The following is a 24931-nucleotide window of genomic DNA, read 5'->3' on the forward strand; positions in this document are numbered from 1 at the left end:
GGGGTTCTAGCCACTGTAAAGGAATTCCCAGATGCATGTGCCACTTTGTGCATCTGACCTTATGTGGGTACTGGGGAATTGAACCTGGGTCCTTAGGCTTTGTAGGCAAGTATCTTAACCTCTAAGCCATCTCTCCAGCCTGAGTTATTTTTTATAGTTATCATTTTCCTTTTTTTACAGTAATTAGTGAGAGATCATACTGCATTTTGTTGACATGTCACTTTAGTCTTCTTTAATGTAGTTCAATACTCCCACTTTTTTTTTTTTTTTTTTTTTTGAGGTAGGGTCTTGCTCTATCTCAGGCTGACCTGAAATTCACTGTGATGTCTCAGGGTGGCCTTGAACTCACGGTGATCCTCCTACCTCAGCCTACAAGTGCTGGGATCAGCTTACTCCCACTTTTTTAGGCATTGATTTTTTTTTTTTTTTTAATATCCTGGCTAGTTAGTTGCCTTATAGGATGCTTGGGACTTTGAAAATGTGTCTGTCTAATTGTTCCCACATGATGCAATCAAGGTCAGACATTTTGGAAGGAATTCTTCATAGATGAAATGATTCAATGGCCACAGCATAAAAGAAGGTACAATAATGATTGGTGGCTCCAATATTTGTGATGTTAAGTGTGATTACTTGGTAAGATGGGGGACAAAAGCCTTTCAGAATATCAGTATTGCTGTTAGGTGAACACTGAGCAATGCTCATTATTTCCTTGTAGTTGTTTCTGCCGTTGGAATACATCCTGGCTAAGAGATTAGTTTGGGAATTGTGTTTAAAAATTACCAACATAAGCCAGGCATGATGGTGCATGCCTTTAACCCCAGTACTAGGGAGGCAGAAGTAGGAGGATCACCGTGAGTTTGAGGCCACTCTGAGACTACATAGTGAATGAATTCCAGGTCAGCCTGGACTAGAGTGAAACCCTACCTTGGAAAACAAAACCAAAAATTACCAACTTGATATACAGCTCCCTTTGTTCCTGTTTGTGTTTATTTTTTTCCCCTGAATATTTAGCATGATTACTAAACTAAAATTTAAGTGCATATGTTTAGCTATCAATTCTCTTCCTGCCTTTCCTTTTCTCCTATTTCCAGCCTATTCCTCATGTAGCTATTTAAATTTATTTTTGGTTTAGCCTTTCATTTTTCATTGTACAAAACAGCCCAGGGCTGGAGAGATAGCTTAGCTGTCTTTTAGATAACTTGCCTGCAAAGCCTAAGGACTCATGTTCAACTCTCCAGATCACACATCAGCCAGATGCACAAAGGTGAGGCAAGTGCAAGGTCGCACATGCATGCTAGGTGGTGCAAGTATGTGGAGTGCAATTGCAGTGGCTGAGGCCTAGCACATCCATTCTTTTGTTTTGCTTTTTTTTTTTTTTTTTTTTTTTTTTGAGGTAGGGTCTCACTCTAGCCCAGGCTGACCTGGAATTCACTATGGAGTCTCAGTATGGCCTTGAACTCACGTTGATCCTTCTACCTCTGCCTCCCGAGTGCTGGGATTAAAGGCGTACGCCACCATGCCCGACTAGCACATCCATTCTATCTTTTTGTATCTCTCACTCTCTCTAAAATTGTATATTTAAAAAAAAAAAAAAGCCCAAAATTGGGAGGAAGAGAGGGAGGGAGGGAAGAAGGAAAGTAGGAAGACATATATATTGTTCCTTTCCTTTTTTCCTATCCAAAAGGGTATTATAATCCTAATAGGTGTTGTTAAGTGACTTGGAAGTAATCATAAAGCCCAACCTAATAGCCATTGAAGCATAGCCAGATGTGTATACGATCTTGATTTCTCACCCACAGCCCATGTGTCCTTTAAGATATAGCTTGTTTGTCATCCTCTCTGGGGAGTATTCCTTTTTTATTAAAAAAAATATTTATTTATTTGAGAAGGGGGAGGAAAGACAGAGAGAATGGACATGCCAGGTCCTCCACCCACCTTGTGCATCTTGCTTTCATGGGTCCTTGGGAAACAAACCTAGGTCTTTAGGCCTTGTAGGCAATTGCCTTAACCACTAAGCCATCTCCCAGCCCTGGGGAATACTCTTTAACCCTGTCCCTGACATCACTTTTCTAATCGGGTACTACTTTGCTCTTTTATGCCGTAGGAGTCAGTCTTTGTTAAAGCGTTGTAACACTGGAAGTACTTGTTGCTTTACTTGTCTTTCTCCTCTACTAGACTTTTCCAGGGTAAAATCTCTCTTATGTCTCTCTCTTCTTGATGGTCAGAAAATACCTGCTATCTAGTAGTAGCTGCCAAATGAATGTTGTCCAAGTGAGTAGTATACATTTGGGTATATAAACTTTTATAGCAAATTACTTATATTAAAAATTAGCATAAATACTTTTGTTTTAATTTAACTTAGCTGTAATAATTTGATATAACTTGTAATTAATGCATGATATCTAAAATTGTTTTACACATTATCAAGCAAAGAAATATGAAAATGGGCTGGAGAGATAGCTCAGTGGGTTAGGTATTTGGTTGCAAAGCCTAAAGGTCTGGGTTCAGTTTCCCCAGTATCCATGTAAAACCAGATGCACATCTGGAGTTTGTTTGCAGTGGCAAGAAACCCTGGCATGCCCCTTCTCCCTTTCTGTCTCTCTGCTTCCAAGTAAATAAATAAAAATACTTAAAAAGAAAAAGAAATACAAGAATGTCCCATTTTAAGCATGACCTTCTTAGTTAGGTATTGTGGCTCGTACCTATAATTCCAGTATTCAGGGTGTTGAAATATGAGTTTAAGGCCTGGCTGGGTTATAAGGATTCCAGGTTATCTTGGTCTACAATGAGATTTTGTTTCAAAGCAAAACAGGTCTGGGGAGATGGTTTAGTGGTTAATGTGCTTGCCTACAAAGCCTAACAACCGATGTTCAACTCCCACATCCCACGGAAGGCAGATGAACAAGGTGACACAGGTGCAAGGTTGCATATGCGCACAAGGTGGCGCACACATCTGGGGTTAGATTTCAGTAGTTGCAGGTCTTGTTGTCCTAATTCTTCCTCTCTTGCTGTCATGAAACAAAAAAAAAAAAAAACACCAAGGCAATAGCAGCAACAACAACAGACATAAAACAAAAGGAATAACATTCCTAAGACTTGTGTGATTTGAGCATAGTTCCTTTTGTTTAAAAGAAAGGAGCTCATATAGCCAAGACGGGCTGTGAATTTGCCATGCAGCTGTGGTTGGCCTTGCTATCCTGATCCTCTTGCCTCTGCTCCGTTATGCTGGGATCACAGGAGGCTCCACCACATTCAGCTTTAGGTTTCTTTGATGGTTTGCAGCATGGGGACTGCTGGCCTGTTCATGCTTACCCTGGGTTTGAATAGATGTGTAGGTAATGGGTATAATGGATGATGGAGACATTACTTTTTTGTTTTGCCCTACTACATGGCACGCTTGAATGTATGTCATAAGGATGGAAGATTTTTTTCTGTTTTATTTTTATATATTTATTTGAGAGCAACGAACAGAGAGAGAAAGAGGCAGATATATAGAGAGAAGAGGCGCACCAGGGCCTCCAGCCACTGCAAACGAACTCCAGACGCGTGCGCCCACTTGTGCATCTGGCTAACGTGGGACCTGGGGAATTGAGCCTCGAACCGGGGTCCTTAGGCTTCATAGGCAAGCACTTAACCACTAAGCCATCTTTCCAGCTCAGGATGGAAGATTTGATTTGAATACATGCTCTATTTGATGTAGGTTCATTGTGCCCATCAACTCCACTGAGCCAGAATTCTGGTCCTACTGTGTTCTATGAGATGGAGGAAAGAAGTTGGTGAATGAGCTTAATGCTTTGTCTTATTGCCCATCTCCTTGTGGAACGTATATTAAGTCTGCAAATCAAAGAGAAAAGGTTTTGTGCTGCTTTTTCCCTAAGTTTTGCACAGCTTTATTGTGCACCCCTCCATCTTCAAACATCATTTTGTTTGGCCTTGTTTTTCTCTGGTGAACCACCACTAAACTAGAATTACTTTTCATCTTCAATTTCTGTTTCAGGCAGTGCTTATGCAATCACGGGAACATGTTTCAGAAGAGCTGGTGAGGTTACAGAAGGACAATGACAGCCTCCAAGGCAAGCATAGCCTGCATGCATCATTACAGCAAGCAGAAGACTTCATCCTCCCAGACACTATAGAGGTAATATATTTCCCTCATTATCAAAAACATAAACAAGTTTTGTATGGTGGTGCACACCTTTTAATTTCACACTCAGGAGGCAGAAGGATTGCTGTGAGTTTGAGACCGGCCTGAGACTACATAGTAAACTCCTACAGAGACCCCACCTTTAAAAAAAGAAAGAAAGGAAGAAAGAAATCGGGCGTGGTGGTGCACGCCTTTAATCCCAGCACTCGGGAGGCAGAGGTAGGAGGATCACCATGAATTCGAGGCCACCCTGAGACTACATAGTGAATTCCAGGTCAGCCTAGACTAGAGTGAAACCCTACCTCAAAAAAACAAAAAAAGAAAATTGGGAAGCTGAGTGTGCTGGCACCCTACCTCGAAAAACAAACGAACAAACAAACAAACAAAAGAGAGAGAGAGAGAAAGAAAGGAAAGAATTTTTTTGTTTGTTTGTTTTTTCCAGGTAGAGTCTCATTCTAGCTCAGGCTGACCTAGAATTCACTATATAGTCTCAGGGTGGCCTTGAACTCATGGTGGTCCTATCTCTGCCTACCAAGTGCTGGGATTAAAGGCGTGCACCACCATGCCCGGCTAGAAAAAAATTTTTCATACAAGTATATGCCCTTCGTATGTGTGTATGTGTGTGTTTGATGTCTTTGTGAAATAGATGTAAGTTACTTTTTAAAGACCCCTTTATGGGCTAGAGAGATGGTTTAGCAGTTAAGGTGCTTGCCTGCAAAGCCTAAGGACCCAGGTTCCCAGAACCCACGTAAGCCAGATCCACAAGGTTATGCATGCACACAAGGTCGGCAAATGCGTTTGGAGTTCAGTTACAGTGGGTAGAGGCCCTGGTGCTCCAATGTTTCTCATAAAAAGTAAAAAAAAAAACCAGCTTTATTGAAATTTATTAAATTCATATGCCAAGTAATTCAATCTTTAAAGGCACAAGTTTTTAAAAATATAGTGACAGGTAAATGCAGCTACTACCAGTCAGTTATAAAATTTGTTTTTGTTTTGAAAGAGAGTCTGACTATGTGGTGCAGGTTAGCCTCAGATTCAAGATGCTGCCCCTGCCTCCTAGTGCTGGGATTATAGGTGTCCACCTCTACACTTTTTGAGTACTTTCATCACCTCAAAAAGCATCCCCCGCCTTTTAGCCGTTACTCCTATTCCCTTCATTCCCACCCTTAGTGTACCACAGACCTACCTACCTTCTGCCTGTAAATATATCCTTAGTCTGATTTTTTAAATATATTTGTGTGACTGGGCGTGGTGACGCATGCCTTTAATCCCAGCACTCGGGAGGCAGAGGTAGGAGGATCGCCGAGAGTTCAAGGCCACCCTGAGACTACATAGTGAATTCTAGGTCAGAGTGAGCCAGAGTGAGACCATACCTTGAAAAACCAAAAAAATAAAATAAATAAATAAATTTATTTGTGTGGAGAGAGTATGTGTGGTGTGTGATATGTGGTGTCATGTGTAGTGTGTGCATGTTTGCATGCAGATACACAGTCTGTGCACGTGCATGCCAAGGCCAGTGTGTGTGTGTGATATGTGGTGTCATGTGTAGTGCATGCACATGTATGTGCAGATGCACATGCATGCTGCAGTGTGTGTGTGTTTGTATGTATATGTAGAGAGAGAGTATATGTGGCATTGTGTAGTACACACACATGCCACCTTCTGGCTTTATGTGGGTACTCTGGTCATTAGCCTTTCCAGACAAGTGCCTTACCCACTAAGCCATCTCTGCAACCTATAACTAATTTTTTTTTAAATTTAATTTATTAGTTTTCTTTTCAGCAAATACAGGCAGTTTGGTACCATTGTTTAGGCTCATCCATGATCTACCCCCTCCCAATGGACCCTACTTGTTGATGTAAATGGGTTGTGCATTGTGGAGTTAGCCCACAGTTATTGGTACGATAAATGTCTCTGCATATCATGCCCCAACATGTGACTCTGACATTCTTTCCGCCCCCTCTTCCACAAAATTTCCCTGAGCCATGTTGGGTTCATTTTTGGTCTGCTTCAGTGCTAAGGTGTTGGGGGCCTCTGAGGCTCTGGCTCTCTGATTTGGTAGAAGTTGATTTTTCTCTGTGTTGGTCTCCTTCCCCTTTGTGCTGGTATCCGGTTCGTCAGGAAAACAGCACCCTTGCTTGTTTTGCCAATTATCCTTAGTTTCAGTCGGGCCCCTTTTGAGGTATGTTGGGGCAGCTCTCTCCTTAGGATCTGCATCTATCTGAAAAAGAGAAGCAGATTCTCCAACAGAGAGTAAGTTAGCACCCGGAAAATTGAGATAACACTTTTTTGATAGAGCATTTAATAGGTGTAGGCCCTCTTGTACCCCATGATTGATGGTAGCTTGATATTGGAGAATAGGCTTATGTTTGGGTATGGTTCTGACTTATTTCCAGTTCCAGCTATGGGTCTCGTACCACTGAGGGGATCAGTTAGCCAAACCAAGAGCAGTTGGTTCCCCACCATGGCTGTGTGCCACTATTGCACTTGTGTGGGCATCACATCAGATTATTTGTTGCTAATTAGGTTAGACCATGAGTTGCTTGGACAAATATTGGTCATTTCCCCCAGTTGCCCATGTAGCACCTTCTGGCACTAGACACGCTGACTGTCTGGGGACTGACTCTCTCCTGGCTTCCAGCCATGCCGTTCCATTTTATGTGTCAGCTGCATATGGAGTCTTCAGCAATAGGGTTTTACCACTAACCTTTGGTGGGTCATCAAGTACTCTGACAGAAGACTGTCATTGTTTTGGGAAACCTTGTAGGTTTCTCTGATCAAAAGCTCATTGTGGATGGTAGCCCCAAGCTGGTAGTGGGGGTGTAACTAAATATTTTTTAAAAAGAAAAGTTTTGGGGCTGTAAAGATGGCTTAGCGGTTAAGCGCTTGCCTGTGAAGCCTAAGGACCCCGGTTCGAGGCTCGGTTCCCCAGGTCCCACGTTAGCCAGATGCACAAGGGGGCGCACGCGTCTGGAGTTCGTTTGCAGTGGCTGGAGGCCCTGGCGTGCCCATTCTCTCTCTCTTCCTCTATCTGTCTTTCTCTCTGTGTCTGTCGCTCTCAAATAAATAAATTTAAAAAAAAAGAAAAGTTTTTTAAAAAGAGGAGAAAAAGAATCCCATTAGTAACAACTTGTACTTGCTCCGTTTCTACCACTGTCTTGCTCCCCCTCCTACGTTATAGCTGTGGACTTTGTTGTTTTTAAATCTCTGTCTCATGTGTGCGTGCATGCGCACACTGTTCATAGCTGTGTTTGGGTCTACAGGCTCTCAGGGATTCTCCTATCTCCAATCTTGCCATAGGAATGCTTGTCCATTCTTGTCCAGCTTGTTCTCAGGTTTTTGTTTTTTTTTTTTCCCTCGAGATAGGGTCTCTAGCCCAGGCTGCCCTGGAATTCACTGTGTAGTCTCAGGCTGGCCTCGAACTCACAGCAATCCTCCTGCCTCTGCCTCCCGAGTACTGGGATTAAAGGTGTGTGCCACCACGCCCAGCTGTTCTCAGGTTTTTAAAAATAAAGTGGGGCTAGAGAGATGGCTTAGTAATTAAACTCTTGCCTGTGAAGCCTAAGAACCCTGGTTTCATTCCCCAGGACCCGTGTAAGCCAGATGCACAAGGTGGCACATGCATCTGGAGTTTGTTTGCAGTCGCTGGAGGCCCTGGTGCGCCTATTTTCTCTCTCCGCCTTTTACTGTCTTTGTTGCTCTCAAATAAATAAACAAAAATAAACAAAAATTTTAAAAGTGAGGTGGCCTAGCCACTAGGGTGGCCAGACAGTGTAACTTCAGGAAGCTTTTCTTGCTTAGGCCCACAGCATCTGCACGCCTCCCGACCCCCATATGCCATCAAGATGCCGAAGAGGAAGGTCAGCTGGGCCTAAGGTGTAGTGAAGGATGAGCCCAAGTGCAGGTCAGCCAGGATGTCCACAAAACCAGCACCTGCAAAAGTAGAAGCAAGGCCTCATAGAAAGCAGTGGGAAAGGATAAATCTTCAGACAAAAAAGTACAAGCAGAAGGGAAGAGGGGAGCAAAGGGCAAGCAGGCCAGAGTGACTAAGGAGGAGACTAAAGAAGACCTACCTGAGGAGGGTGGAGAGTTGAAAGAGCGAAGAGGGTCCAGCCTCTGAGGAAGTGGAAGAGAAAGGAGCCAAGTCTGACCAGTCATCCACCATATTCATCAGTTTTTCCCTGTCTCCCTTCTGGAATAAGCCACAGAAATATTTTTATCAATTGTTTTGTAAATGCAAGTTTTTTAGTAGCTCTAGAAACATTTTTTAAAAGGAGGGGATCCCACCTTGTCCCCACACACCATGTTTCTTTTTCTTTTTTCCTTTTTTTTTTTTTTGCCTGAGATAGGGTCTCCGCTCTAGCCCAGGCTGACCTGGAATTCACTTTGTAGTGTCAGGGTGGCCTCAAACTCATGGCGATCCTCCTGCCTTTGCCTCCTGAGTGCTGGGATTAAAGGTGTGTGTCACCCATGCCTGGCCTTGTCCCTTTGTTGTTGTTGTTGTTGTTTATTTATTTGAGAGTGACAGAAAGAAGGAGGGAGGGAGGGAGAGAGAGAGAGAATGGGCACACCAAGGTCTCCAGCCACTGCAAACGAACTCCAGATGCATGCGCCCCTTGTGCATCTGACTTATGTGGATCCTGGAGAACTGAGCCTCAAACCAGGGTCCTTAGGCTTCACAGGCAAGTGCTTAACGGCTAAGCCATCTCTCCAGCCCACCTCTCCCACCATCCCATTTTTTAAGTGTAAATGACTTTTTTTTTTTAAAGAAAAGAGGTAAAATCATTTGCCGGTTGTTTATTTTTTTGGCACAACCATAAAATAGTGGGTATGGAATTATGGGAGGCTTTGACTGTCTTGGGTGTCAGCTTAACGTTGCATAGATGGGGGTTAGTTTTATGTCCTACAGTACAAAGCATACCAAATGGCAATTTGGAGTCACCTTTGTACATTTAATACATTTGAATATTTTCAATTACTCCTAGTCTGTGTTTTTTTTTAAATTTTATTTATTTATTTTTATTTTTTTAAATTTTTATTAGCATTTTCCATGATTATAAAAAAATCCCATGTTAATCCCCCCCCCCACACTTTAGTCTGTGTTTTTAAAGAGCCATTTCCTTAAAAACAAAAGAAACGAAACCCACAACAACACTCCTTGTTCACGGCAGTGTCAGCATTGTGTGCCTCTGTGCCATCTCTGGTCACAGTAGTCTAGTGTTCTAATAATTTTGATCATGTACTGTGAAATATGAAAAATTTATGTTTGCATTATGTATACTATATTGTGAAGCAGTGGGAATTGAGCAGAGATTGTGAGCATCTAAAGATGCTTGTACATGAGAGCCTCTTAAGGAAAAATGCCTCCAAGATTGAAGCAGGGTGTCACTGGAATGACTTTAAAGAAACAATACCCAGACTTTAGATTTTTGGTATGTGTGTTAAGACTTGTTTACAATTGAACTGTCTGTGTACTGTTCCTTAGTACCAATGAAATTATGAAAGAAAAAAAAGTGAGGTGGATGTTAGATGTCTTCCTATATCGCTCTGTACCTAGTTCTTTGAGACTGAGTCTCTTGCTAAACCTAGAGCTCCCCCAAATGGCTAGACTGGTTAGGTTAGCTAGCCAGTGAACGTCAGGGATTATGCCTTTACCTCCCTGGTGTGCTGGTATCACTGGTGCATACCACCATGCACAGCATTTTCACTTGGGTACTAGGAATCGAGATTTAGGTGTGTATGCTAATACAAGCACTTTACCCATAGAGCCATACCCCCAACCCATGAAAGTTCTGAGGTAGAATGATATAGCTCACAATATATTTTTGGCTGAAACAGATTACATGTTAATATGACAAAGCATGTGTTTTTCAAAGCAGTATGTAGTTTAAAGTTCAAAGTCTTGAGTTTTGAATTACTTGAAACATGTGAAATTTTGATTGTTAAAAATTTTGAGTTTCTTTCCCCCTCACAACTTCTTTTCTTGAATCCAGGTGCTCCGGGAGCTGGTGTTAAAGTACCGTGAGAACATCATCCATGTGCGGACATCAGCTGACCACATGGAAGAGAAGCTGAAGGCTGAAATACTTTTCCTAAAAGAGCAGATACAAGCAGAACAGTGTTTAAAAGAAAACCTCGAGGAAACTCTGCAACTAGAAATAGAAAACTGCAAGGAAGAAATAGGTGAAGATAAAAGTGATGTAGTTTAGAATTAGTAAATAAAACTTTCCAGAAAAGTATAGGAGATAACCTAGCTTATTTTTCCACATGTTCAGATATATCCAGTAATTTGGAATTTAAAAAAAAAAAAAAAAAAAAAAAAAACCCCAAAACCTCATTGCCCGTTTAGGAGTCCAGATGGTCTGTCTTTGGCTATTACTAACATACACACTTGGTCTTTGATGCATTAACAGCTCTTTCCTCCATACTCAGTATATAACATTTGAATCCTTTGGGGCTATTTTAAGAAAAGAAATGCAAAGTAATAAATTTTGGATCTGGTAAGATGGTTCAGAGGCTAAAGGTGCTTGCTTGCAAAGCCTGCTCACCCAAGTTTAATTCTTAAGACACCCAATGTAAGCTTAACACAGAAATTGGTGCATGTATGTTTGTTTGTAGCATGTGTAAATAATAAATTTTGCTAATATTTCTTTCTTTTCTCCTAGCTTCCATTTCTAGTCTAAAAGCTGAATCAGAAAGAATAAAAGTCGAAAAAATACAGGTGAGTCATGGGTTTGAATTTAATTCTTTTATCAGTCAGTGCCTTTATGGAATCCTACTGTGCTAGAGACATGAAATAAAAAATAGCTGAAGCAGTCCCTGTCTTTAAGAAACTTTGGTCTAGTGGGACTACAGGGATAATGATAGAGGATGTTTACTGAGACTGCAATGTTGTGAGGCCTTATGTTACAAGCAGAAGCATAAAGGTGATGAAAGTGCATCTGTAGCCTGATGTGGGATGGTTATAACATGATGTGTTCAACACTGCTATGGAAACATGTCCACAAACTATTTCCTGACCTGGCTTCAAGTCCTCTTGCAGATGATCCACACTCTTCCCTGGCCTTGACCTTAATCAAAGGCCTTCATGTCTATACTGCCCAGGTTTCCATACTGCTGGCTATACCTTGCCCTTCTGATGTCACTCCAGCCTTTCATTCTTTGACCCCAATGTCTGTCCTCACTGCCACGGGTCCCTGCACTTTCCCCAGCAACTTCCTCATAACTTTGCTTTCTTTCTCCCTAAGCTGCATCTTAGTATTTCCCTCTTTAGCTGGCATCCTATGTAGACTCTCATGTCCCCTAATTCTTCCTCTTTGCTGTCTTCACTCAACTATTGCCCAATTCTGGATTAGGCCTGGTATTCAGATGCTGATGCTGCCAGCATGTCCTTGTAGTCCTGGCTGACTTTCATTTGTCTGGACATATGCCTCTTCCATTCCTCCAGACGCATGTGTGCAGGTGCCTTAACTGCTGAGCCATTTTTCCAGTGCCTACTTCTTTACTAATTATACAAACATGCCCAGTTGTCTTCCACTGAGATGGAAAAGTAAGTGGTGGCACATGCCTATGATCCTAGCACTCAGGATGCTAAGGATCTGAGGATGATGCTAGCCTGAGCTACAAAGGAGACCTTGTCTTTCAAAAGAAATGACCAGCTGTCTTTTTGGGTTAAACTCCTTCATCATCATTTGTTTGCTAAGGTTCTTGGAAAAGTGCTTTCCTCTGCCTGGCCTTCCAGATACTTCTATTTTCCCAGGATCATCTACTGTAGAGGTCTCCGTAGCGATTGCACTCAAAGATGCCCAATGTTCTGGGTCAGTATTAGAGAACTTGTTTAGCACTGCTAAAAGAAAAATAACCAGGGTTCAGATGCATCTCATCTTTCCCTCCACAGCCACTATTTTGATTCATACTGCATGTCCACCTGGCCTATTGTAATAGTCCTTGTTTCCTTGCCTATGAACTATGGCCTCTTTAAATTGAAACCAAGCTGTTTCAGTCTTTTTGAAACACTTCCATGGGTTCCCTTCATGTATGGGAGGAGCAGGCCCATAGTCCTTTGTGCAGAGATCTCTTTGCCTCACAAGGCATCCCTAAAAAAAAATTTTTTTTGAGACAGTATTTCACTTATCCCAGGGTGACCTTGTACTAACTCAGTAGCCCAAGCTGTCCTTATATTCATGGTGATCTTCCTACTTCAGCCTCCCAAGTGCTGAGATTGTAAGTGTGAACCACCATGCCTGACTAAAACTTCAGAGTCAAATGAGCTGTCTTTGCCTGTTAGTGAAGTGCCATAATCCTAAATTTTCAGGAGGTTGAGGCAAGAGTATTTGGCTTGCCTGAGAACTAATGTTCAAATCTCCAGATCCTACATAAGCCAGACACATATTGATATAAGCATACCATGTTGCACATGTGTACAAGAGTGTGCACATTCCCTGTAGTTCATTTGCAGTGGCTGAATTTTCTGGCACACCCATTCTGTCTTCTCTGCCTTTCTCACTCAATAAAATAAAAAAAGTAGAGGGTACTGAATAGGTTGATATTGTATATATGTAAGTACAATGATTGAGATGGTGAGGTAATATGATGGAGAATGGAATTTCAAAGGGGAAAGTGTCGGGGTGGGGGAGGGAGGGAATTACCATGCGATATTTTTTTATAATCATGGAAAATGTTAATAAAAATTTAAAAATTAAAAAGAAAAAAGAAAAATAAATAAAATAAAAAAAAGTATTCCAAGTTCAAGGCCTGATTGAGTTATAGAACAAGTTTAAGAGATAGTTGGGGTGATAAAATGAGACCCTGTCTCAAAATGTAGAGAGCTGGAGATACAGCTCAGTGGTACAGCACTTGCCTAGCATGTGTAAGATCCAAGTTTAATCTCCAGTGAAACACACACACACACACACCAAACATCATTTCTTCTAGAAAACACTTCCTGATTTTTTAAAGCAGAATTAAATGCTATTTTTAAAAATTTATTTGAGAGAGCAAGAGGGAAACACACACACACACACACACACACACACACACACACACACAGAGAGAGAGAGAGAGAGAGAGAGAGAGAGAGAGAGAGAGAGAAAGAATATGGGCAAACCAGGGCCTCCAGCCACTGCAAATGAACTCCAGACGTATGTACCACCTTGAGCATCTGGCTTACGTGGGACCTGGGGAATCGAACCTTGGTCCTTTGGCTTTGCAGGCAAATGCCTTAACTGCTAAGCCATCTGCCCAGCCCTTATGTGCTATTTTTATGCCTTTGTTTCTCCATCTCCAGGATTTTGGATTAGAATACAGTAGATACCTAATAAGTGGTTAGTGAAAGATTAGGTCTGGAGGAATAAACTGAACCCACATGTTAAACATTAGGAAGGCATTCCAGGCATAGCCAAGGGCAAGGCCCAAGTTAGGGCATGATGCTCTAGGCTACATGTTTCTCTAAGCAGTGTGCTATGACCTACAGCTTTTCTGTGAGTTTCAGCTTTTCATTTTGATTTCTTAGTTGGAATCTACATTAAGAGAGAAGTCACAACAGCTCGAGAGTCTCCAAGAAATAAAGGTCAACTTGGAAGAACAGATAAAGAAAGAGACTGCTGCTAAGGTGATTATATTTGTTGGTTATTTAAAAAAACAAGGCTGGGCTGGAGAGATGGCTTAGCGGTTAAGCGCTTGCCTGTGAAGCCTAAGGACCCCGGTTCGAGTCTCGGTTCCCCAGGTCCCACATTAGCCAGATGCACAAGGGGGCGCACGTGTCTGGAGCTCGTTTGCAGAGGCTGGAAGCCCTGGCGTGCCCATTCTCTCTCTCTCCCTCTATCTGTCTTTCTCTCTGTGTCTGTGCTCTCAAATAAATAAATAAATAAATAAATAAATAAATAAATAAATGAAAACAAGGCTATCTATATGCTATATAGATCTCATTTATTTAGAGACAAAATGTTGCTGCTTTGCAGTCATACTCTGAATGTTGATTCAAGTCTTCATTCTGCTAGCTCTGGAGGCATGGGTCGTAGGCTTTAGTAGCCTTAGGCAGTAGAAGATTAGCAAACATTGTACCTAGTTTAGGTAACACTCAGAAACTACTTTGAGCTAGGTTTGATAATGCAGGCTTGCAATCCCAGCTACTTAAGAGGATTGTGAACTCCAGGCCTGCCTAGAACAAAAAAAAAGGGTTGGGGTATAGTTCAGTGTTAGATCAGTTGGTCACTTGCCTAGCATGCACAAGACACTAGGTTCAATCCCCAGCCCTGGGGAAAAAAATAAAAGAGAAACTACACTGAAAATATTAGCAGGGTGTGGTGGTACATACCTTTAATCCCAGCACTTGGGAGGTAGAGGTAGGAGGATCACTGAGTTTGAGGCCATCCTGAGACTACAGAGTGAATTTCAGGTCTGCCTGGGCTAGAACGAGCCCTTATCTTGGAGAACCAACATACCAAACCCTATGTAAAATTTTACTAAACCAGATTTTTTGATTACTTCCATTATGTCCAGTGAGAACAAAAGTTTTGGTGGCTAACTGTGGAGGAAGTTGCCTAACTGTGGTCAGACTATTAAGGCTGTGTTGTTCATTAGCGGCTTATCTATTAAAATCTTTTTTTTTAAATTTAAATTTGCAAGTAGAGCAAGAGGAGATGCAGTGTCTAGCCACTGCAAATGAAATCCAGACTCACGTGCTTCCTTGTGCATCTAGCTTATGTGGATCCTGGGGAATCGAACTTGGGTTCTTTGGCTTCACATGCACGCTCCTGAACTGCTAAGCAATCTCTCTAGCCCTACCTGCTTATCTTTAGAAAGGCTTTCATACTCAGTTGCAACTTCATGGGGCATATTTACTCAGAACTTTAAAATAATATTTTTGTTTGCAAGCAGAGAAAACATATTGGGTGTGATGGTGCACCTCTGTAATCCCAGCACTCAGGAGATGGAGCAGAGCACCAGAAGTTCAGGGTCCTCAGCTATATAAGTTAGGGGTGGGGAGTGAGGGAGATAATAGACTAATGGCATACAGAAATATCCAGCTCTCTGCTCTAGTAGTTGAAAGGGTTGGGAATATAGCTCACTGGTAGAATGCTTTTCTACCATGCAGGAGGCCCTGGGTTCAATTCCCAGGACCAGAAGAAAACATGCAAACAAAACCCTTACAAATTGCTATAGTCAAGTTCCTATGTAATTTTGGAACTCTGCTGCTGTGGAATTAATCCTCTCTCAAAATTCATCTTTTCTAGGCTACTGTTGAACAACTAATGTTTGAAGAGAAGAACAAAGCTCAGAGATTACAGACAGAATTAGATGTCAGCGAACAAGTCCAGAGAGATTTTGTCAAGCTTTCTCAGACCCTTCAGGTGAGGCATTTTGGGAACCACTACCTGTCTCTGGGAGAGGGAACACTGAAGTAGCTTGAGATACAACAATTGTGACTGTCCCATCCCACTGCAGGTTATCTGCTAAGCTAGGAGCTTTGGTCTGTTTTGTTCCGCAGACCTCACCCTCTTCCCTTTCCTTGCCAGTTTTGTCTTAAGAGAATAAATTTAAACTGGGTGTGTAACACATGCGTTTAATCCAAGCACTAGGGAAGCAGAGGTAGGAAGATCACTCACTGTGAGTTTGAGGCCACCCTCAGACTACATAGTGACTTCCAGGTCAGCCAGGGCTAGAACAAGACTACCTTGAAAAACTGCCCCCCCCACACAAAGGAATAAACTTGTATTTAAAACATTTCCTCCCTTACACTTCTTTTTAAACTGCTTATGTTTCCCTTTCCACAATGTAATGTTTCCTCTGATGAGCATCGTTGTCTTCTCTCCTGACTCATTTCTTTCATGGGCAAGCTTATGTCTGCCCTACGTGGAGTTAGGCTCAAGTACCTTGTCCTTTACCACACTCCCTTGGCACTCTGAATGACTGGTCACACTTAGTAGATTTTGTTGTTGTTTTTTGAGGTATAGGGTTTCACTCTAGCTCAGATTGACCTGGATTTCATTATGTAGTTGCAGGCTGGCCTTGAACTCAGTGATCCTCCTACCTCTGCTTCCCTGTGCTGGAATTGAAGGTATACGACCACCAGGCCTACTCACATTTAGGTTTTGCCAGCTAAAACTGTCAGCCCATTTCCTCTTCCCCCATCTGAACTGCAGCTTCTCAGGGTTCAAGTCTTGTTCATCTTCGTCATCTGAGCACTTACAGCTCACTATCCCAATCTGTTACATAGCAGCTATGGTGAATTTTTCAGAGATATTTCTGTCTCCTTTCTTTGAAGTACCTACTCCTGTGAGTTAATCTGCAGCATCTCAGCTAACTCCTTGCACTAATGTCACCATTGTTTCTTCAGGTGCAGTTAGAGCGGATCCGGCAAGCAGACTCCTTGGAAAGAATCCGGGCGATTCTGAACGATACCAAACTGACAGACATTAACCAGCTCCCTGAGACATGACACCGTAATAGCAGGATTACAGCCTGCACTTTGGGTTTTTAACTCATCTTTAGAGCAACATTAATTATTATTTAACTCTTAACTAAAGAGGCAGAACTCACAGCAAAAGGAAGACTCCGGAGAAACACTTGTCGGCTGGGAGAAGACTGCAACACAGGGAACAGCCACCAGACCTTTCAAATGGGAACACTAAAGGGACACCAGACTTGATTCCAACAGGTGTGGGATCCGATTTGGTGATGAAAAATGTGCTGTTTCCTTGCTTGCTTTCTCCAACAGAGTTTGGAACACATTTTCCTATCTGAAAGCAACTTCCCAATAGTGTTTGGAATTATGTTTTCTGTTCAAATCCTGGGGAAGAGTTATTTTTTTCTTTTCTGTTGTCTAGAGCCTGTCAGTAGCAGTGTTCAGCTAGCAGACAGAGGTGTAGTGTGCTGTATGAGTATTTTATATTAAAATATGAAGTGTGAGAGCAGGCCCACCCGTTGGCTACTGACTGTATTTCCCTCACTCAGTACGTTTTCTTTCTTTTCTTTTCTTTTTTTTTTTTTTTTTTTTTTTTTTACCATTTTCTCTTTCATTGGACGACCTTAAATGCTATTGAAACTCGCCCAAGAACCACAGAATGTGGCAAACAAAAACAATTCAAGAACAGAATTAGAATTTGAACTCTTGGCTGAAGCCATATATATGTTGGAAGTTGAGTTTAAAGGAAAAGCACAAGAAACTTTGGAAGCACTTTTTTTTTTTCTCCATACCTGGATGATCTTGTAGGCCCACAGGTACTAGAGTAAAAGTGAGCTGATGTCATATACGTTTTTTAAAACTGTTTTTAATTATTGGATCAATGGAAAAAGTATTAATAAAAAAGCTGTGTCTGATAACATCCAGTATAAAATGTATAGGTCTGCTTATTTTCAGCTTGGATCAGTGGTGTTACAGACATGACAAAGTGGTTTGACATTATTCTCTCTATATATTCTTTTATAAGTTAGACCCAGTGTGAGCACTATGCTTACAGTGAAGTTGGAAAAACCAGTCAGTGTACTGTCAGCTTGCTTTGTTCTTTTCTAAAAGGTGAGATTCCTTTCCTATGTGGAGAAAACATCAGAACAGGTTCTTTCCCAGTTTTATGAAGTAGAACAGAAATCACAAGAGAATGGATTGTGTTGCCTACTGCAGACTGACTATTCTGAGAGCAGCCACAGGACAGCCATATTGTTTAAATTCTATATATATATATATATATATATATATATATATATATATATATATATGGTTTCAAAGTAAAAAAAAAATTGTTTTCAAGTAATTTTTGTGATAGGTGTTGTCTAACAGCCAGTACCCAAAGGAACTTTTAAGTGGATTAGTGAGCTAAGTAGACTCTTGGTTCACTTAAAGCCACCATCAACTTGAAGTTTAAGTAGACTGACCTTGTCATAAATGAGTCATCATGAATTTACCCTAAATATCTTTACTACTTTCTCCATAGAATAAATAATAAAGGACTATATTACCTCATCCTACGGGTTATTTTTATAGTCTACTAATTATGAAAATAGTGCGCTAAAGACTTGACATGCATGAACCATAATAAATTGGTTTGGTTTAGTCCCCTTGTATGTAGTACTGCTTGGTTCACAGGAAACACATACCTATTATTAAATGTGATTAGGCTTAGTCCTTGGAGAGGTCCTATATAATTTGTTTCAAATCACTGTCAGTTAGGATGAGTAATTCCTGATCTTTCTGAATTATTCAGTGGTGTGCCAAGACTGAGCATCTTACAGACACTTTTCTCCAGAAGGCAGTGCAGAGGTAATAAAAGCATCATAATTAGGGGAACTGTTTAGTCTGTACTGTAGCCAATGGAAGCTATTAGAATCCATTCAGTTGAGAAACATAACCTAGAAAAACAAACAAGCTAAGGCTCAGCAACCTGTTTCTGGTGTGAAATAAGCTACAGCAACACTACCAGGTAGTAAACAATTCTTTAAACTTGGCTTTCTGCATAAATTGGACCTTATCTAGAAGATGGGATTTATCTTTGTTAGATGAAAGATCAGTTGGTTTCACAAGTGTTTCTGTGCTGTGTTCAGTCTATACACCCATTCTCTCGCATGTCTAACCTGGTTTTACCTCTTAACTGTAACATACCTTACAATGTGGCTTCTAATTGGCAATCATTCAATCATTCTAGGCAGGTACAATACTACCTTTCAGAACTCTAATTGGCAGGTATAAAAAAGATAACTTAAAGTGGAGGTTTATATACTGCATATCACAATATTTCTTTTTCCCTCTTAGGTGCTAAAACTTGCACCTCAAACCCACTCAGTAGTCCTAGAGCACAGCCAAACTCAGCTCTGAAAGGTAATAGTGCCTGTGAAGACATGATCCAGCAGTGGGCTTTGCAATTGTAAATCTTGAGCTCTGCTCAGGTGTAACCATTTGTTAACTGTAATGAAGACATGTTCTCAAGAAAGTGTTCAAATTAAAAGAGCTGCTGCTGAGTACACTGTGTGGACTTTTCCTTTGTATCGCAGGGTTCTGGCTTCCTTTGGAGGTAAACTGTAGTGTTACTGCTTAAAATTCACCTCTTTTCTTTTTGTTCAAATGTTGATATATAGCAGTGTGTGTCACTGAAGCCTGTGTCTCACAACTTTGTTGAAAACAATCTTGGGCCCTTCCTGAATACAACTGTGTACTTTAAAACACAGTCACATTTTAAATAAAAACATTTTATTCAACAAACATAAATATTAAGAACAAATAACCACACCAAAAGTTTGTCCAAAATGATTCTTTATAAATTAGGAAGGCTACCTTTTTATTTTATGATACAGGTTTAATGAAGCCTGTTGTGTTAATATCAGGTGTGAATCTGTTCCTGGTGCTATCAGAAGTTTATATGATTCCGGATATCATTGATTTGCTTCACCATTTCCCTTATGTGTTCACCCCTGTAAAAATCATAATGTCAGTCAGTTTTAAAAATGAATTAAGCCTTTAGTAGAATGTCTTTAGAATTCAAACTATTAAGGTTGAAATAATCTCAAGAAATGCTTTACTAGGATTGAATAGCTTGGCCAGGCATGGTGACACATGCCTTTAATCTCAGCACTAAGAAAGCTGACGTAGAAAGGTCACTGTAAGTTTGAAGCCAGCCTGAGACTACATAGTGAATTCCAGGTCAGCGTGGGCTAGAGTGAGACCTATCCATCATATAGAAATCCCAAGGCTCAGGATTCTTATCCAGGCAGATTGAAGTTGCTTTTGACATACTGCCATTGAAAAAACATTTCACAATAGTTGCTTACTAGAAAGAAAGCATTTACTTACTCCTCCTTCAGGATGGACTGAATGCATTTTCTCTGATAGGCACTGAGAGTAATGGTGGGTTTCTGAGGACTCAGCAATTTTTCCATCTTTCGCTGCTGATAATCTTTTTTCATAGTCACCTCAAGTATCAAACAGAAGACATATCTTGGCTGTGGTTTGCCACACATTTTTACAGTACTTAGTCTGTTCCTTTCACATTTTATAAATTTTTTTTTTTTTTTTTTGGTTTTTCGAGGGAGGGTCTTACTCTAGCCCAGCCTGATCTGGAATTCACTATGGAGTCTCAGGGTGGCCTATAAAATTATTTTCTATGATAAGCAGTTCTTAAAGACAATCTGGCTGCCTTGCACCTATTCATACCTGTTTGATGGCATTGCTCAAATGTCGAAGTTGATCAGGTATCAATTGTAATTCTTTCTTCATGTCTCTCTCACTGTCAGAGAGAACTGGGAGCTGAGAGTGAAAACTGTGAAGCACCTTTTTCATCCTTTAAAAAAGGAAGCAAACACAGCTTAAGCTGATTAGTACAGAAACATGCTTACAAGAAAGTTCAGAATTTATAAATGTTTTGTCTGAGGAGGCACCCCATAGGATAGATTTGGCAACAGCATAGTGTTCTCTGAAATATGCTTCAGAGATGAAGGGAGGATCCACTCAATTCTTTATGTCTGTGTATATCTGCTAAGGTCTATTACCACTGGCGGCACCAGTACGTAGTAAGATTGTAAATACTCTAGTAAGGAACAGAATGTTTTACACCTACTAACTGACCTGTTCATGATATCTTCTTGTTTTTCTTTGGCTTCTTCATATTTGTCAGCTAATCGTTCAGCCATTTCCCGCAAGCTTTTCCTAAAGGAGTAAAAACTATTGGGGTCCACCTTGATGTGGAAGCCGTCTGATATAGCATTGCATCCTAAGAGTGAGATGCAGTCTCTGGTTTCCACACATACCTCTCCTCTCGACAATAATTAAGATCATCTAGTTGTTTCCTTTTTTGGTCACATAATAACTTGACCCTTCAAGAAGAAAGAAGTGTGAAAAGAGGCCAGGTGCAGTGTATTATGCAGCAACAGTCTCAGCCACAGAATTGTGATGGGTAAACACAGGGCTTCCACATACCTGCGTTGAATCTCATCCATGGTCAGGTCCTGCTTAAGAATGTACTGTTCTCTGAACACCTGGGTGGCTCTGCTGATAAGCTGAAGACATTCTTCAGGAGGAGGAGCCAAATCCTTTTCAGAAGATCTTAAAAACAACTTCTACAATTATTTTCCTTACCAAATTTAACTGAAAACAAATTCAAGTGACAGCTGCTTTATCCCCTATTTAAAAGCATATTCTGGGCTGGAGGGATGGCTTAGTGGTTAAGGTGTTTGTCTGCAAAACCAAAGAACCTAGGTTTGATACCCCAGGACCCACATAAGTCAGATGCACAAAGGGGTGCACGTGTCTGGAGTTTGTCTGCAGAGTCTGAAGGCCCTGGCACGCCCATTCTCTCCCTCCCCCCTTCTCTAATAAATAAAAGCACATTCCCAGGCACCATTTTCCTCACTTGCTGACTACATGTCACTTCCAACTGTACAGAAAAAGAATGAAAAGGGTTGAACAGTAAGAAAAAGTGGGAATATAGTTCAGTAGAAGAGTGCTTGTCTAGGGCTGTGGATATGGCACATCAGTTAAAAGGCACTTGCTTGTAAAGCCTGTTGGCCTAGGTTAAATTCCTCAGTACCCAAGTAAAGCCAGATATACCAAATAGTGTGTGCCTGTGGGTTTTCAGTGTTAAGAGGACCTGGCACACCCATCCCCTTTCTCTCTACCTCTCTCAAATAACTAAATATGTATAAACAAAAGGAGAGTTTGTCTACTAAGCATAAAACTCCAGGCTCCATTTCATATCTTAAAGAAAAAAGAGAACACATGCTGGGTGTGGTGGCACATGCCTTTAATCCCAGCACTCAGAAGGCAGAAGTAGGAGGATTATTGTGAGTTCGAGGCCACCTTGAGACTACATCGTGAATTCCAGGTCAACCTAGGCTATAGTGAGACCCTACCTCAAAGAAGAAAAAAAAAAGAACCCATGATCCCATACTTCAGAAATGCTGGGTTGGCCACACTACGTTGCAGAATGTTTCTAATATGCTTTTCAAAAGAATCTGGCGTTTCAGCCAGAATCCGAAGCGGAGACTCTGCCACTTCAACATCTTCTCGGGTACATAACAGGGGAGGAGATGCTGGATGGACTGCACTTCTGAAAAATAAACAGATAAAGTCTACCAGTGAGTTCTTTATTATGATAAAAGAAAAATAAAGCACATTTACCCCAGACTTTGAGAACATAACTAAAAAGTACTACTTTTGTTTTTTTTATTTATTTAAGAGTGACAGAGAAGCCTGGCGTGGTGGCGCACGCCTTTAGTTCCAGAACTTGGGAGGCAGAGATAGGAGGATCACCATGAGTTCAAGGACGCCCTGAGATTACCTAGTGAATTTCAGGTCAGCCTCGGCTACAGTGAGACCCTACCTCAAAAAAAAAGCACATCAGGGCCTCCAGCCACTTGCAAACAAACTCTAGATGAATGTGCCACCTTGTGCATCTGGCTTGCAAGGGTACTAGGGAATACGAGCCTCGAACCAGGGTCCTTAGGCTTCATAGGCAAGTGCTTAACCATTAAGCCATCTCCCCAGCCCCTATAAAGTATTACTTTGTAAAAGCATGAGAGCAAATGTTTTCTACAGGGCTGGGGAGATGGCTTAGCGGTTAAGCGCTTGCCTGTGAAGCCTAAGGACCCCGGTTCAAGGCTCGGTTCCCCAGGTCCCACATTAGCCAGATGCACAAGGGGGCGCACGCATCTGGAATTCGTTTGCAGAGGCTGGAAGCCCTGGCGCGCCCATTCTCCCCCCCCCCCATCTGTCTTTCTGTGTCTGTCGCTCTCAAATAAATAAATAAATAAATAAATTTAAGTGTTTTCTACAAATGTTATCTTTGGAAGCTCTACCTGTCTTGCCATTTCTGAAGGCACTTTGGACTCTGCCACTTAAAGTTCTCTTTGAAAAGAAAGGGGGCTAGAGAGATGGCTTAACAGTTAAGGTGTTTGCCTACAAAGCCTAAAGACTCAGGTTCAATTCCCCAGGATCCATGTAAGCCAAATGTACAAGGCAGCACAAGGAACTCAATCTGTAGCCTAGGCTGGCCTTGAATTTACAGCATCCTACTTAACCGTGTGCCAGGGTATGATCTTCCTTCCTTCCTTTCCTTCTTTTTCCTCCCTTCCCTCCCTCCCTTCTTCTTTGGTTTTTGAGCTAGATCTTGTTCTCGCTTAGGCTGACCTTGAATCCACGGTAATTAAATGTGTGTGCCACCATGCCTGGCCAGGCTGTGGCTTTTTTTTTTCCTAGAGGTAGGGTCTCACTGTAGCCCAGGCTGACCTGAAATTCACTATGGAGTCTCAGGGTGGCCTCGAACTCATGGCAATCCTATCTCTGCCTCCTGAGTGCTGAGATTAAAGGCGTGCACCACCACACCCGGCCAAGCTGTGACTTTTTAAAGGTAGCAAACTAATGCTAGTCTATATATAGAAGCACAAACTCTGCATTGACACTCCTCAGGGGGAGCTCTGGTGATGCCAGAGGGAAAGCAGGAAAATAGCTTACATTGGAGCCTGACATATGCTAATCATTAAACTTATTTCACAGTAATAATAATAGTTTAGTATTACTTTCTGTACTTTAGAGAAAAACTCTAAGTTGTGTGTGGTGGCCCATGCTTGTAATCCCAGCTGAAGGAAGGTTGAGTCATGAGAAAAAAAGAAAATGTCTGAGCATCTGAACTTTGTTGCCAGCATCCAAGTAAAAACCCAGGGCAACCATTGTAACTGAAAATCGGTAGTACCAGCCAGGCTTAACCATGGGAATAAGGCAGCAGAGTGAAATAGGAAGACACTGGATGTTCTCTGGGTCTCTAGATGCATGCACACAGGGCTTATGCATTGCTATAAACACATTCATACACACACCACATACCCCAAAAAAACAAGAAACAAAACACCAGGGGCTGGAGAGAGAGCTCAGTGGTTAAAGGTGTTTACTTGCAAAGCCTGTTGCCCCAGGTTTGATTCCTCAGTGCCTATGTGAAGCCAGATGCACAAATTGGCACATGCATCTGGAGTTTGTTTGCCACAGCAATAGGTCCTTACGTTACCATATTCTCTCTCCATCTCTCAGATAAACATTAAAAAAAAAAAAAAAGTGAAGGGAGAAAAAAAAAAAGAAGCTCTCATTCTTAGCTATTTGCTAAAAAAAATTAATAACAACAAAAACCTTTAGAAATGCCAAACAAAAAAACAACAAACATATATAGCCACCCTTCCAACCAACCAGGCAGCTTCAAACCAGTTACTGTGAGTTTTTTGCAGAATGTGTGGAGATACAAAGCAGGACATACAATAACGGCCTTGTGAGGCATTCATAGGTGCTGGTGATGCAGATCATTGTGGGACCCAGTATGTCTGGGACAATCCAGAATCCTCGAATTGGAGCTGGCTGCCTGGAGAGAGGTAAGTTACAAATCAGCACATGCATAGAACCAACTGCAAAGGTATGACTGAGGTCCAAAGCCTTTTCAGGCCTGGGTAGACAACTGCTTAGGGTATCCTATCAATGTGGTTACCACTACAAACACTGTTGACTTGGAAACACTGATCAGTTTAAACCAATCTGCCACTTAGCCGTCTAGAGGTCATTTATCAAGTCACTCAGGAACCCACAACCTCATGGGCACTGGTAGTTTGATTCAAGTGTCCAGCATAAACTTAGGTGTTATGAATGCTAGGTTCCCACATTATGGAGATTTGGGAATTAACACTTGGAAGGAGTGTATTGTTGGAGGCGGGCTTATAGGTGTTATAGCCAGTGTCCCCATGCCAGTGTTTGGCACACTCTCCTGTTGCTATTGTCTACCTGATGTTGGCCAGGGGTAATATCCACCCTCTGCTCAGGCCATCATT

At 41.5% G+C, this 24931-nt stretch overlaps 2 protein-coding genes across 3 annotated transcripts in view; one reads left to right on the forward strand and one right to left on the reverse strand.

The window, feature by feature from the left end:
- Nucleotides 1-17814, forward strand: part of Rabep1 (rabaptin, RAB GTPase binding effector protein 1) — a 123845-nt gene extending 106031 nt beyond the window's left edge. Inside the window, exons 13-18 of the mRNA XM_045158502.1 lie at nucleotides 3998-4138; nucleotides 10138-10327; nucleotides 10810-10865; nucleotides 13656-13754; nucleotides 15379-15495; nucleotides 16482-17814. Of these exons, the coding sequence (XP_045014437.1) occupies nucleotides 3998-4138; nucleotides 10138-10327; nucleotides 10810-10865; nucleotides 13656-13754; nucleotides 15379-15495; nucleotides 16482-16583 (705 nt within the window). The 3' untranslated portion in view covers nucleotides 16584-17814. The remainder of the gene's footprint in view (nucleotides 1-3997; nucleotides 4139-10137; nucleotides 10328-10809; nucleotides 10866-13655; nucleotides 13755-15378; nucleotides 15496-16481) is intronic.
- A 1557-nt stretch (nucleotides 17815-19371) lies between these two features.
- Nup88 (nucleoporin 88) overlaps nucleotides 19372-24931 on the reverse strand; it is a 53763-nt gene continuing 48203 nt past the window's right edge. Inside the window, exons 10-17 of one of the 2 annotated variants that reach the window (XM_045158874.1) lie at nucleotides 24370-24471; nucleotides 22018-22176; nucleotides 21048-21173; nucleotides 20879-20944; nucleotides 20697-20777; nucleotides 20286-20412; nucleotides 19926-20044; nucleotides 19372-19546 (exon numbers count right to left, since the gene is read on the reverse strand). In XM_045158874.1, coding sequence (XP_045014809.1) covers nucleotides 19483-19546; nucleotides 19926-20044; nucleotides 20286-20412; nucleotides 20697-20777; nucleotides 20879-20944; nucleotides 21048-21173; nucleotides 22018-22176; nucleotides 24370-24471 — 844 coding nt within the window. In that variant the 3' untranslated portion in view covers nucleotides 19372-19482. The remainder of the gene's footprint in view (nucleotides 19547-19925; nucleotides 20045-20285; nucleotides 20413-20696; nucleotides 20778-20878; nucleotides 20945-21047; nucleotides 21174-22017; nucleotides 22177-24369; nucleotides 24472-24931) is intronic. The other variant, XM_045158875.1, reaches the window with a different exon arrangement.

This window comes from Jaculus jaculus, chromosome 9 (genome assembly GCF_020740685.1).
Source record: "Jaculus jaculus isolate mJacJac1 chromosome 9, mJacJac1.mat.Y.cur, whole genome shotgun sequence".
NCBI lineage: Eukaryota > Metazoa > Chordata > Mammalia > Rodentia > Dipodidae > Jaculus > Jaculus jaculus.